Genomic DNA, 12,974 nt, shown 5'->3' with positions numbered 1-12,974 from the left:
AGCCCCACAAATGACCACTTTCTGGAAAGTAGACACCCCAAGGAATTTAAAAATAGGCATGTGAGTATTTTGCAGATCTCATTTTTCTCACAAGGTTTTGAATTATAAAAAAAATAGAAAAAATATGTTTTAGTTTTTTTTCTTCATTTTCCAAAAATGTGGCAATAAATGAGATCTGCAAAATACTTACCATGCTTCTTATCAAATTCCTTGGGGTGTCTACTTTCCAAAAAGGGGTCATTTGGGGGGGAGTTAGGTGCTATTCTGGCATTTCAGGGCCTCCGAAACTGTGATAGGTAGTCTGGAAGTGTAATGAGGAAATAAAGCTCTTTAAAAGCCTGAAGGTGCTTATTGGATTTTGGGGTCCTGTACTTGGCTAGACTGCCAAAATGTCTCTCACATGTGGTACCCTCATGCTCGGGAGAAGTAGCAGAATGTATTTTGGGGAGTAATTCCACATATACCCATGGCATGTGTGATCAGTAAATCATTTAAGTGACAATTTTGTGTAAAAAAAAAAATATTTTTTTTTGTCATTTTCCAAAACTTGTGGTAAAAAAATAAATTCTTCTATTGATTCAACATGCTTCTCAGCAAATAGTTTGGGGTGTCTACTTTCCAAAAAGAGGTCATTTTGGAGGGTGGGGGTGTTTTATGCCCAGCATTAGAAGTTTATGCCACACATCACTCACTCTTCTAACCACCTGAAGATCAAGCCTTTTCTGACACATTTTGTTCACATGAAAAAAATCATTATTTTTTGCTAGGAAATTAATTTAAACCCCCAAGCATTATATATTTTTTAAAGCAGACACCCTAGTGAATAAAATGGTGGGTAGTACAATTTTTTATGGCACATGGTACTCGCGCAGCGATTTTTCAAAAGCAAATTTAAAAAAAAATACACTTTTTTTGCTTTTAATGCATAAAAACACAATATATTGGCCAATTATTTGGTAAACTATAAAAGATAATAGCATGCCGAGTAAATAGATACCAAACATGACATGTTTTAAAACTGTGCATGCCCCATGCAATGGCAACAAACTGCATACATTTTTAAAATCCATAGGCAATGCTTTAAAAGCCTTTAAAAGCTCCCATTTTAGATTTACAGAGGAGGTCTAGTGTTAAAATTACTGCCCTTGATCTGACATTCACGGTAATACCTCACATGCATGGTGCAACTGCTGTTTACATACTGGCACAGGGTCAAGGCTTGTGCATACAGGTGTGCGCGCATGGGAGGGGCAATTTTTTTTTTTTTTAGTTATTTTGATTTTTTTTATTATTTTTACACTGTATCTTTCATTTTTTTTTTTTTAAATCACTTTTAATGCTATCACAGGGAATGCAAATATCCCCTATAACTTCAATGGGCATTGTCATATATTCTTTTTTGAGAAATCTGGGGTCTATCAGACTCTAGATATCTCCTCTGCCCTTACATTTTCTAATCAAACCAAGATCGGTGTGATCAGATGCTTTCCCAATTTACAAATGGTGCTGTTTATATCCTGTGAAACTGAAGTGATGAAATGCTTGTAGCTTCCGAATTCTTAGACTATAGAGATGATTGGCACCATTCTGGTGTCCAATCAGCTCTATGGTCAGCTGACAGCAACTCCGGCTGCATACTCAGGTTCCCCCAATGGCACGGGACTGCCCAAGAAGGCCCTGGAAGGCAGCGAGGGGGCATCATCTCCCGCTGCTTGTAAAAGCAATCCTGCAGCTAATTAGCCATTAGGATTCCTTTTGCATGAAAGCCGATCGCCGGCTGAAAAAAACAATACCAGGATGATGCCTGCAGCTGTAGGCATCATCCTGGTATAACCATTCAAAGTCCAGTGATGCACCCATGCCGCCCTGCAGCAGTATTTCTGCTATAGGGCGGTCAGAAAGCGGTTACAGAATCGGTTTGTGTTACGGCGCTGCGTTACTTTAACTGACAATTGCACGGTCATGCAACACTGCACCCAAATAAAATTTACGTCCTTTTTTTCCCACAAATTGAGCTTTCTTTGGTGGTATTTGATCGCCTGTGTGGTTTTTATTTTTTGACCTATAAAAAAAAGGCTGACAATTTTGAGAAAAAAACAATATTTTGTACATTTTGCTATAAAACATGTCCAGTAAAAAAAATTAAAAATCTAATTTTGTCATAAATTTCAGTCAAAATGTATTCTGCGACATGTCTTTGCTAAAAAAAATCCCAATACGTGTAAATTAATTGGTTTACGTGAATGTTATAGCGTTTACAAATGGCGGTATAGATACTGGATTTTTACATTTTTTTATACTAATAATGGTGCCGATCAGCGACTTGTGGCGGCGATCAGCGACTTATGGTGGCGATCAGCGACTTATGACTTCAGCGGACATTCTGACACAGGGGAGGAACTGACATCCCCAGTGACACCAATACAGTGATCAGTGCAAAAAAAAAACCACTGACACTATACTAATGGCACTGGGGAGGAAGGGGTTAACTTTTTTTTAGGTAATGAACGGTAATTAACTGTGTGAGGGGAGTGTTTTACTAGGGGGTGGGGGTGTGTGCCTCACGGGATAAACTCCTCTCTCAGGATCAGCGTGTGCTCGGAACTGACAGAGAGCAGACTTGCAGTGTAAACACTGCAGCTGTGCTCCCTGTCAGTGATTGCCGATAATCTCCGGGACCCGGTGATTGACACCCGCTGCCACGATCGGCGGGACGGATATGGTGGGCACGCGCCTCACGCGCGCCCCCTACCTGTTTTGCAGACCAACGTTTAAAAACGGTGTTCTGCGCAGCAGTGCCGCCCTGCCTCAGTAAAAACACTGTGGCTGGTCGGCAACCAGTTAAGGAGTAACTCAGCTTATCACAAAGTACCATACCTACAATGCTAAATTGAAAACTGCTCATTGACTTGAAATGTCAGCCATTTTTGTCTAGATTAAGCTATTATATTATGCCCAGGTGGTTGGACTGAGTCTGGCTGACTACTCACCTACGTAGAATAGTTGAGAGAAACATGTATTCCATAATGAAGTCTATGCATTTACCGTATTTTTCGCTCCATAAGATGCACTTTTTCCCCCCAAAAAAGGGGGGAAAATGTCAGTGCGTCTTATGGAGCAAATGTAAAGCAGCCGGTCCGGTATTTCTGCCATCATGTCAGAATATCGGGCCGGCCGCTCAGCTCTTCTCTCCTGCAGGACCTTACCTGTTCCTCGCTCCAGCGCTGCAGTCTTCCTGCTGCGGCTTCTGTGACAGCCGGGTGCCCACTGCGCATGCGCGAGAAGCGCTGCACTTTGTGAATGGTCCGGTGTCTTCTAGGACACATGACAGGTCCCAGAAGGCTCTAGGCCATTCACAAAGCGCAGCACTTCTCGCGCATGTGCAGTGGGCACCCGGCTGTCACAGAAGCCGCTGCGGGAAGAAGGAAGGACAACTCCGTGGGAGTGGGAGCAGGTACCTGTCAAATTCAGGTACCCGTTCCCCCTCCCTCCCCAAAGGTCCGCAGTCTCTGGTAATCTCCTTTACTGTCTGCAGTCTCTGGTCATCCCCTGCACTGTCTGCAGTCTCTGGTCATCTGTACTATGTCCACAGTCTCTGGTCATTCCCTGTACTCTCTGCAGTCTCTGGTCATCCCCTGTACTGTTTCTGCAGTCTCTGGTCATCTCTTGTACTGTGTCCGCAGTCTCTGGTTATCCCCTGTACTGTGTCCGCAGTTTTTGGTCATCCCCTGTACTGTCCGCAGTCTCTGGTCATTCCCTGTACTGTGTCCGCAGTCTCTGGTCATCTCCTGTACTGTGTCCGCAGTCTCTGATCATCCCCTGTACTGTGTCCGCAGTCCCTGGTCATCCCCTGTACTGTGTCCGTAGTCTCTGGTCATCCCTTGTCCTGTGTCCACAGTCTCTTGTCATCCCCTGTACTGTGTCCGCAGTCTCTGGTCATCCCCTGTACTGTGTCCGCAGTCTCTGGTCATCCCCTGTACTGTGTCCGCAGTCTTTGGTCATCCCCTGTACTGTGTCCGCAGTCTCCGGTCATCTCCTGTACTGTCTGCAGTCTCTGGTCATTCCCTGTACTGTGTCCGCCGTCTCTGGTCATCTCCTGTACTGTGTCCGCAGTCTCTGGTCATTCCCTGTACTGTGTCTGCAGTCTCTGGTCATCTCCTGTACTGTGTCCGCAGTCTCTGGTCATCCCCTGTACTGTGTCCGCAGTCTCTGGTCATCCCCTGTACTGTGTCCGCAGTCTCCGGTCATCTCCTGTACTGTCTGCAGTCTCTGGTCATCCCCTGTACTGTGTCTGCCGTCTCTGGTCATCTCCTGTACTGTGTCCGCAGTCTCTGGTCATCCCCTGTACTGTGTCCGCAGTCTCTGGTCATCTCCTGTACTGTGTCCGCCGTCTCTGGTCATCTCCTGTACTGTGTCCGCAGTCTCTGGTCATTCCCTGTACTGTGTCTGCAGTCTCTGGTCATCTCCTGTACTGTGTCCGCAGTCTCTGGTCATCTCCTGTACTGTGTCCGCAGTCTCTGGTCATCTCCTGTACTGTCTGCAGTCTCTGGTCATTCCCTGTACTGTGTTCGTAGTCTCTGGTCATCTCCTGTACTGTGTCCGCAGTCTCTGTTCATCCCCTGTACTGTGTCCGCAATCTCTGGTCATCCCCTGTACTGTGTCCGCAGTCTCTGTTCATCCCCTGTACTGTGTCCGCTGTCTCTGGTCATCCCAGAGACTGCGGACACAGTACAGGAGATGACCAGAGACTCCGGACACAGTACAGGAGATGACCAGAGACTGCGGACAGAGTACAGGAGATGACCAGAGACTGCGGACACAGTACAAGGGATGACCAGAGACTGCGGTACAGTATGGCTGCAGTCTCTGGTCATCTCCTGTACTATGTCTGCAGTCTCTGGTCATCTCCTGTACTATGTCTGCAGTCTCTGGTCATCTCCTGTACTATGTCCGCAGTCTCTGGTCATTCCCTGTACTGTGTCCGCAGTCTCTGGTCATCTCCTGTACTGTGTTCGCAGTCTCTGGTCATCTCCTGTACTGTGTCTGCAGTCCATTGGTTCAGAATATTTTTTTTCTTGTATTTCTCCTCTAAAACCTAGGCGCATCTTGTGATCAGGTGCGTCTTATGGAGCGAAAAATATGGTAATTAAAGAAACTAAAAACTAAACTGTTGAAGCTGTGCCTCCCTCCCACAAAGGACTAGTCACCAATATTTGAAATGGAAAACAATCAGCTTCCAGGTTTTATTGCTAAAGCTTAATTGAACCAGCTGAGCTTAGAGGCTGATTGCCTACCATGCATAGGTGCATGAGATTCTGAGTGAATCAGCTTTAGTAAATCTCCCCCACAGGGCCTTAGATAAAATTACATTGTAGATATAAAGCTTTGAGGTCCAAGGCAAAGGAGGTGCACTGCACTTTTCAGAAGGAATTCCAGGCAATGGGTACACTAAGAGTATTACTCAGGCACAATCACTATTTCTATGTTTACCTATAATCTTTGCTTGTTTGAGTTCAGTTCATTTTCTGCCATTCCAGAGGTATTCTAGCATGCTCCATAGAATCTGGAATCTATATTTGAAGGGTCATTATTTAAATTCAAGGTGCAACTGAGTACTATGGAATGTTGTGAACAAAAGAAAACTGGAATGAATTTAGTAGCTGATGTTTCTCATAAAATATTCATGTATCTGTAACTATACAATTAAATTAGGCTTTACTTTGGTTTGTAATGATGCATTGTAAATCTATTGGTATCGCAAGATGGATCTGCTTTGGATTGAACTATGCAGCACATAAATATACCTGAGCATTAGTAATACCTTGCTAATACCAGGTTTTTGTAATAAATGTGTCTACATTATTGATAAAATATTCTGCTGATTTTTGTGTTTTATACAAGAATCAGTGGAAATCTCTTGCCCGTGGATTATTAGGGAATGCTGTATTTAAAGGCAAGAAAAAGAGAGGAAGGTGCCTCTAAGTGCAGTATTGGCAATTTATTTAGTAAACAATGGATAAATTGCTTCATTTTCAGACCTCTGAGGTCTGAAGAAGGAGCCTATTGAGCATGCTCCGAAATGCATTACCGCCCCCTTCACCTCCTACATTTGACTCTGCTCTCCTAGCTTCATTTTGATGCACAGGCACATCCTGGACTGTACTTCCTGATCCTATAGACAGAGTTTGCTGCTGGATGGCTGGATGTCTCACCTGGATCTAATTACATCACACGATGAGTCTTTTTAACTATTTATCTTGTAAGTGCAATGTATCCATTGTTTACTACATAAATAGTCAATACTGCACTTAGAGGCACCTTCCTCTCTTTTTCTTGTTACTGCATTAAAGCCTTGCTTCCACTCTAAGACGAGCTGCCTCAGAGTTACTGCTCCCATCCATCCATCCCTGATATCCATCTGGCACCTTTATCCTACAGCTACAGAGGTTGGGCTCCAACAAGCGCGCCCTATATAATATACATTTTCTGCATTTAAAGGCAAACTGCAGGTTCATATCCCTGGTGCTTACCCTCTACTGCTCTTCATCCCAGAGGACCCCCTCCAGGCATATTGTTTACTTGTTTTTTCATACTTATCTTTCGCGAACTTGCCTGGTCACAAGATGGGCCAGTTTCTACATCATTACACTGTGAGTGCAGGGCTTCCTAATGCCTCCTCACAGTATTTATTTATTACAGGTACTTGTATAGCACCATCAATTTACACAGCACTTTACATGTGTATATATTTATATATATTGTACATTCACCTCAGTCTCTAACCTTTAAGGATCATACAATCTAAGGTCCCTAACTCACTTTCATACAAACACAGTTCAATTTAGACAGTAACCAATTAACCTACAAGCAAGTCTTTGGAGTGTCGGAGGAAACCCACACAGGCACAGGGAGAACATGCAAACTCCAGGCAGGTGGTGCCATGGTTGGGATTTGAACCAACAACCCTAGTACTGCCAGGCAAAAGTGCTAACCATTTAGCCACTGTGCTGCCCTAGACAGGAACCAATTAACCTACCAGCAATGTCCTCACAGTGTGCATTATTAAAGCAGAAATAATGTTATTGGGGTCCCCAGGGTTCTAATCATAATGTGCAAGTATGCACAGCATATTTGCACATTATTGGAGACTTAACTCATAGGGTTCAGTGATGTGATGCCTGAATTCTCTCTCAAAGCTTCTTTGCTGCAGCTACTGTGTTCTTCTGAATCGTGAGTCTTTTGCCACCCTTAAAGGCTGGCCAGGGATGACATAACTTGGCCAGGCACACACACAGAAATGTCTTTGTCCCACCACCAACAGCATGCCGAGATTGTACACTGGATTAATGGTAGCAATCATGGAAATATTGTTTATGGCAGAAGAGATGTACAAATTTTCTTCTGCCATAAAAACACAACTGCTAGCAACTTTTATTTAATTTACTTTGGTTTCACTTTAAATAAAAGGTTGAGGACATTTTGTGGGAGAGAAGTGGTAGTGTGGGGGATGGCACCACAAGGTGATCATTGCAGCCAAGGTTGCTTTGTTATTTTTAACATTAGATGGGGCAGTTTTATAGAGTTGGGCTTTCATTTCTTTGTTAGATGCACTCCTGTACCCATAAGATGGGAGTAGTTCTAAGGCTGTCTGCAATGCACATGTATTTATGAAAGACACAAGTATAGTCTTACATCTATATTGTGGACTGTAACAAAAAAAAAATAATATGTGTAGATAAGTTTGTTGTCTTTAAATTGTAGAGGAGATGATCTGATTGTTGTCAGCTAAAATGGACAGCAGGGTGCACCATAAACTTGTGCACTTAGTTTAAAATATAAATAGGCAAACATTTTTTTATAACAGAGCAGGGATAGATTAGAACACATATTAGGTTTTCCTTTCAATACATTTTTATTGAATAATTTTGATAGAAAATACAATCTCAACTGCTGTCTTATGTACGAACAGAAATATAACAATAACAGGTAACAGTCAAAAGCGGTCGTGCACAGACAAAATATAACTGTAGTAGGTGACAATGTAAATGACATGTCAAAAGAACAAGAACATCAACCATATTGTGTCAATAAATCAGTGTAGGAAACAAAGAAAGGACTATATGCTTGTAGACTAGTGTTCGACAATGTCAAAGGGTGTTATGGCGTTTGAAATATACAAGTCAAGTCGAGAAATACATGGAACACATTGTAGATCATAAAACACCCCCACGGGAAAGCCATTAAAATAAAAACAGAAATAAAAGAGGGGGAGGAAGACAAGGAAGGATCAGAAGGAAAATGTCAAAAGCGCTTGAATTTGGGTTATGGGGCCTTTAAGGCTATAGTGCAGTGAAACTATCTACTGATAAAGCAGGATGGGCATGTCAGATCCATGGAGTCCATGTTTTATAGAATATCTCACGGGTGTCTGAAAGAATGCTAGACATTTTTTCATTAACCAGAAAGAAGTCAAGGTGGCGATGAACTTCCGTGAAGGATATAAACCGTTGTTTCCAGGCTTTTGCTATGGTTTGTTTAGCCACCAATAGTGCGTGGGTAGCCAACATGAATTGGTGTTTTGACGGGCCTGGAGGTTTTAGGTGCAGAAGAACACACCATCGGTCTCTTGGGAAGGGGCAAGTTAATAATGAATGGAGGAGTTTAAGGACCTTTGACCAGAACTGAGAGAGCATAGGGAATCACCATAAGTGTAGAACGTCTCCTAGAGTATTACAGCCTCAGAAACAGGTACTGGGGGCATATGGGTGAAGGTGCGGTAGACGGGATGGGACCAAGTACCACATTGTAACTGTTTTGAAGGCCAATTCCATTGTAAGAATATTGGTAGGGCATGACATCAGGGTTTTCCATATCTGTGACCAGCAGCCCAGATCTTTGATGCTTTTAAGATCCCTTTCCCACCTGGAAACATAAGTGTGGTTGTTGGGTGTCTGTAGATTAGTCAGCTGTGAGTGAAGAATAGAAATAAGTTTGGGGGAGAGGGGCGTCCAATAACAGATATGTTCAAATAGGGACATTTTAGTTGTCGGGTCTTTGTCGGCAAGGACTGAGGTCACCCAATGTTTAATTTGTAAAAATCAAAAATGTTTGTTGTGAGGGGCTTGATATTTGTCCCTTATTTCTGCCCAGGTGTAAACAGAATGGCACGTGAGGAATGAGTGGACACACTGAAGTTTGTGGGAAACTCACCAATGGAAGGCACTAGGGGACTCAAGGCCATAAGAAAACAGAGGGTTTCCCATGAGGGGAGAAGTGGAGAACACCTATTAGGCTTTTATGACGGTCTGTGCCCCCATTAGAGAGATTCTTCCTCTCTAAGTTGTCTTGTCTACCATTATAATCGAAAGTGGAAGAAACCCCAAATTTTGGGTTGTTCCCAGAAAAGTAATAGAGGGGAAATTTTCCAATGGGGACACTAGGTCTGGTGACCTGGAGATCTCCAAGGAATTCCCTTAACTTGCAAGGATTTTTTCTCACTTTCTGTTTTGGCTATGGGACACAGAAGTCAAAAAAATAAAATGTATTCCAAAATGGAATAAAAGCTTTGCCTTTCTACTTTAAGCACACATACTAGTTTAAGTCAGCTCAATTTGAGAAGAAAGTACTGAAGAAGAATAATAAGAAGTTTTCTACAGAAAATAAGTACTGAGCAGTTAAAATGTTAAACCTTGCCTAGTTGATAGTAAATATAAAATTACAAAAGGTGTGCTACTACTTGTAATATGTGTATAACCAATATCCAAAATAATTTTATAATTACCACATATATCACAAATATAAAATAACACATACAAAATATGGTTTTACACATATTGCAAGTAGTAGCACCGTTTTTTTTTTATAATTTTATATGTACCGAGTATCTGCACTTTCTTTGGGGTGGCGGTTTGACTAACTTAATTTTTTTTTTTGGCACACAGGTTTACCTAACACTTTAGTTGATCGTAAACCCTACAGATGGTCAGCTGGGCATATCTGTGTTATAGACATGAGATGGCCACTGCACTGAATATAAAACCTCCAATTCAGAGACACATATCTCATATCTGTGACCAGCTTTACTGATATGCATAAATGAGGTGTAAAACAGTATTGGGGAAATATAAAAACAATAATAATGACAAAATGCTAATAAGATCCAAATAACCCAGCAGATCTAATTTATTTCTTCAAATATTCACACTGGTTATTGTACACTTCCTAGGGTACTCGTAGACATAAGACTGTGATTAGGTAGGCGTAGACCATGTCTATAGGCAATAGAAGACAGCAGTAGACAAATCTGGGCAACTATTGTTGATCAATCATGGATTGGCTGAATGGATTTGACCATGCATAGTAATGAAAAGATCAGAATGAACCAGAAAAGATGCAATAACATTATGATGTCTGCTCTCAAGTTTATAGTTTGCCATCATCTCTTTCCTGAAAGAAGTTTTAAGTCATTTTCTAAATATAACTTTCTTAATTAGCAGTTCTCTAATAAAAAGGCCTTTTTTGCTCTGGCATTCCTGTGTATAGCTTTTCTATAGCCGAAGAAATCCCCTGGGAAGTTTAAACAACTTTATTCCTCCTAGATCAATTTTTTACTACATTTAGATATTCCTGCTTAGAAGGTTTAGTTGCATTTATATGTGTTTTTCTGAGTTTGTAATTGGATCCTGGGCACTCATAATCCTATTTTTTCTAAACATACCATAGCTAAACTAATCACACCTAAATGAATATAAATGCAGTGTGAATGTTACCTTTGAAAAATCATTACATGCATTTATGAGGTGGTATCAAAAGGTTTAGATTAGTTTTGTGACACGCCAACAGATGGCAGCACAAGGTTGCATGCACAGTCACAGGGAGCACCAACCTTCATAAGTCAGTGTGCCAAAAGACATACAAGGAGCTGTGAAACTGCTGCTATTCTGACCATGTGCGTTACCACATCTGCTATTTCAGCAAGTTAGAACAAAGAGCAAACAAGAAATTCTGTGTGAAACTGCAATGCTGCAATGGTGTTTTGAGTGGAATGAGCTTCAAGAGTGGAAGAACATAACTGGAAAATGATGAGAGATCAGGAAGACCTTCAATGAACTAAACCCCTGAAAATGTCGAAATGTCGAAACCATTTGGCAACTTGTGCATAATGATCATCGGAGGACAATCCACAATATTGCTGCCATTGTTGGTGTGTCATAAAGAACAATCCAGACAATCCTCACATGTGATTTGAACATGTTCTGTGTTGCTGCCAAGTTTGTCCCCAGACTGCAATGATCTCACTTCTGTACCAACCCTACTCACAAGATTTGGTTCCTGTGAACTTTGCACCCTTTTCCCCAAGATGAAGATACATCTCAAAGGTCATAGTTTTGACAACATTGCGGAGATCCAGCATGAAAAGCATGAAGGTGATTGACTAGCTTCAAAAAGAAGACTTCTAGGACACATTCCAGAAGAGGCAGGAACCCTGGGAGCTCTGTATTGCTGTGCAAGGGGAGATGTGTTGCTGTGCAAGTACTTTCTTGTAAACAAAGCTAGTCTCAAATTGTTTTGATACCACCTCATATATTTTTTTTGCAGTGTTCTCTAAATGCAATAAATGCAGGTTTGACAGTGCCAGTGGAAATGATGGCCAAGATATTTATTGCTATGTCTGCACAATTTTGTACTACTGGTTAGTTTAGTGCAATGGCATAAATTACATTAGAGTTTAATTTATTTTTAGGAAATTCTCTGTAAAATGTTTTCCCTTGTTTCTATTTCAGCTATTTATGAGCAATCTTGTGAAGCATATAAGCACAAAGGTAACTCCTCTGGATTCTTTTATGTTGATTCGGATGGAAGTGGCCCTCTGGAACCATTTGTGGTTTACTGCAACATGACAGGTAACATACATGCCACCTTCATCAACCTTTCCTACTTCCTTGAAATAAATGTACTATGCATTACTTTCCAGTCATGAATGCAGCATGTGGATTAAAGTGCTACTCATTGCAGGTTTGTAAATCTAATCTGTTGGAAAACTGTAATTCAGAAAAGAAAGTGTCTTCATAAAAATATTTAAAAAGCAGTGAATATGACATTCACAAAACATTCACTGCAGGTGAATCAGTTACTATAATTTAAAACACATGCACCAGGAAGAATCACCTCCAGTAAATGTTTGTCAATTTCACATTCACTGCTTTCAAAATACGTATCTATATTTTTCTGTAAGCAAAGAACATTTTGCTATTCTGTTTTCTCATTTTGATCCCATGAAACACTCTCAATTATGTTTGTTTGCTTGTTTGTAAACTATAATAAACATTAACATTTATGCTATCTTTCTAGATAATTTAGCGTGTAGTACCCCTTTTAACATTTTCTTAGAGCAAACTAGCATAGAAAATGTTTATTAAAGGCTTTGAACAGTTCATGTGAGAATGGGCTGCATATATTTGCAAGGACAATATTTTACTAGGAATTTAATCCACCTTCTGAGCTTATAAAGCATAAGGTAGTTTCTACCTCACCCCCGAGAATTCATGAACATATGCTGATATTTTCATCCATTACTCAATGTTCACAAATGTAAGAAAATTTTGCTGATCTTTCCACTGAATATTTAACCTGACAAAGTGAAACATATGTTTATTTTAAAAACCTGTGTGAAAAACTTTACAGCTTCCATCCCACTTATTCCCATCTGTGGCAGATGATTTCATTCTAACTTGTCTGTCACTTAATCACCATGTGGTAGCATTATATCACCAGATAAAATAATTGTAAGTTACTCAGATTTATAGTGCACTTGCTTTTTCAGTTACCTTGGTATTTTAAGATAATTTCTCTAAAATTACAGCACTTTTTTCACGAGTATTTGATTACGGAAACTTTAAAGAAAAGAGAGTACAAAATAAATATGAATGTGGTTTCCAATAAAGAAAAAGATAAGTATCATAAATGTCTAATAA

At 40.9% G+C, this 12,974-nt stretch overlaps 1 protein-coding gene across 2 annotated transcripts in view; it reads left to right on the top strand.

The window, feature by feature from the left end:
* Nucleotides 1-12,974, top strand: part of CNTNAP4 (contactin associated protein family member 4) — a 499,928-nt gene that overhangs the window by 374,475 nt on the left and 112,479 nt on the right. For both annotated transcript variants that reach the window (XM_089662156.1, XM_089662157.1), the window contains one exon: nt 11,784-11,903. In XM_089662156.1, the coding sequence (XP_089518282.1) occupies nt 11,784-11,903 (120 nt within the window). The remainder of the gene's footprint in view (nt 1-11,783; nt 11,904-12,974) is intronic.

The sequence above is a fragment of the Staurois parvus genome, unplaced genomic scaffold (genome assembly GCF_062004578.1).
Source record: "Staurois parvus isolate SC_StPar_1 unplaced genomic scaffold, SC_StPar_1.0 ptg001432l, whole genome shotgun sequence".
Lineage (NCBI taxonomy): Eukaryota > Metazoa > Chordata > Amphibia > Anura > Ranidae > Staurois > Staurois parvus.
The sequence above is the reverse complement of the archived record's forward strand: the minus strand, read 5'-3'. Positions and strand labels throughout refer to the sequence as shown.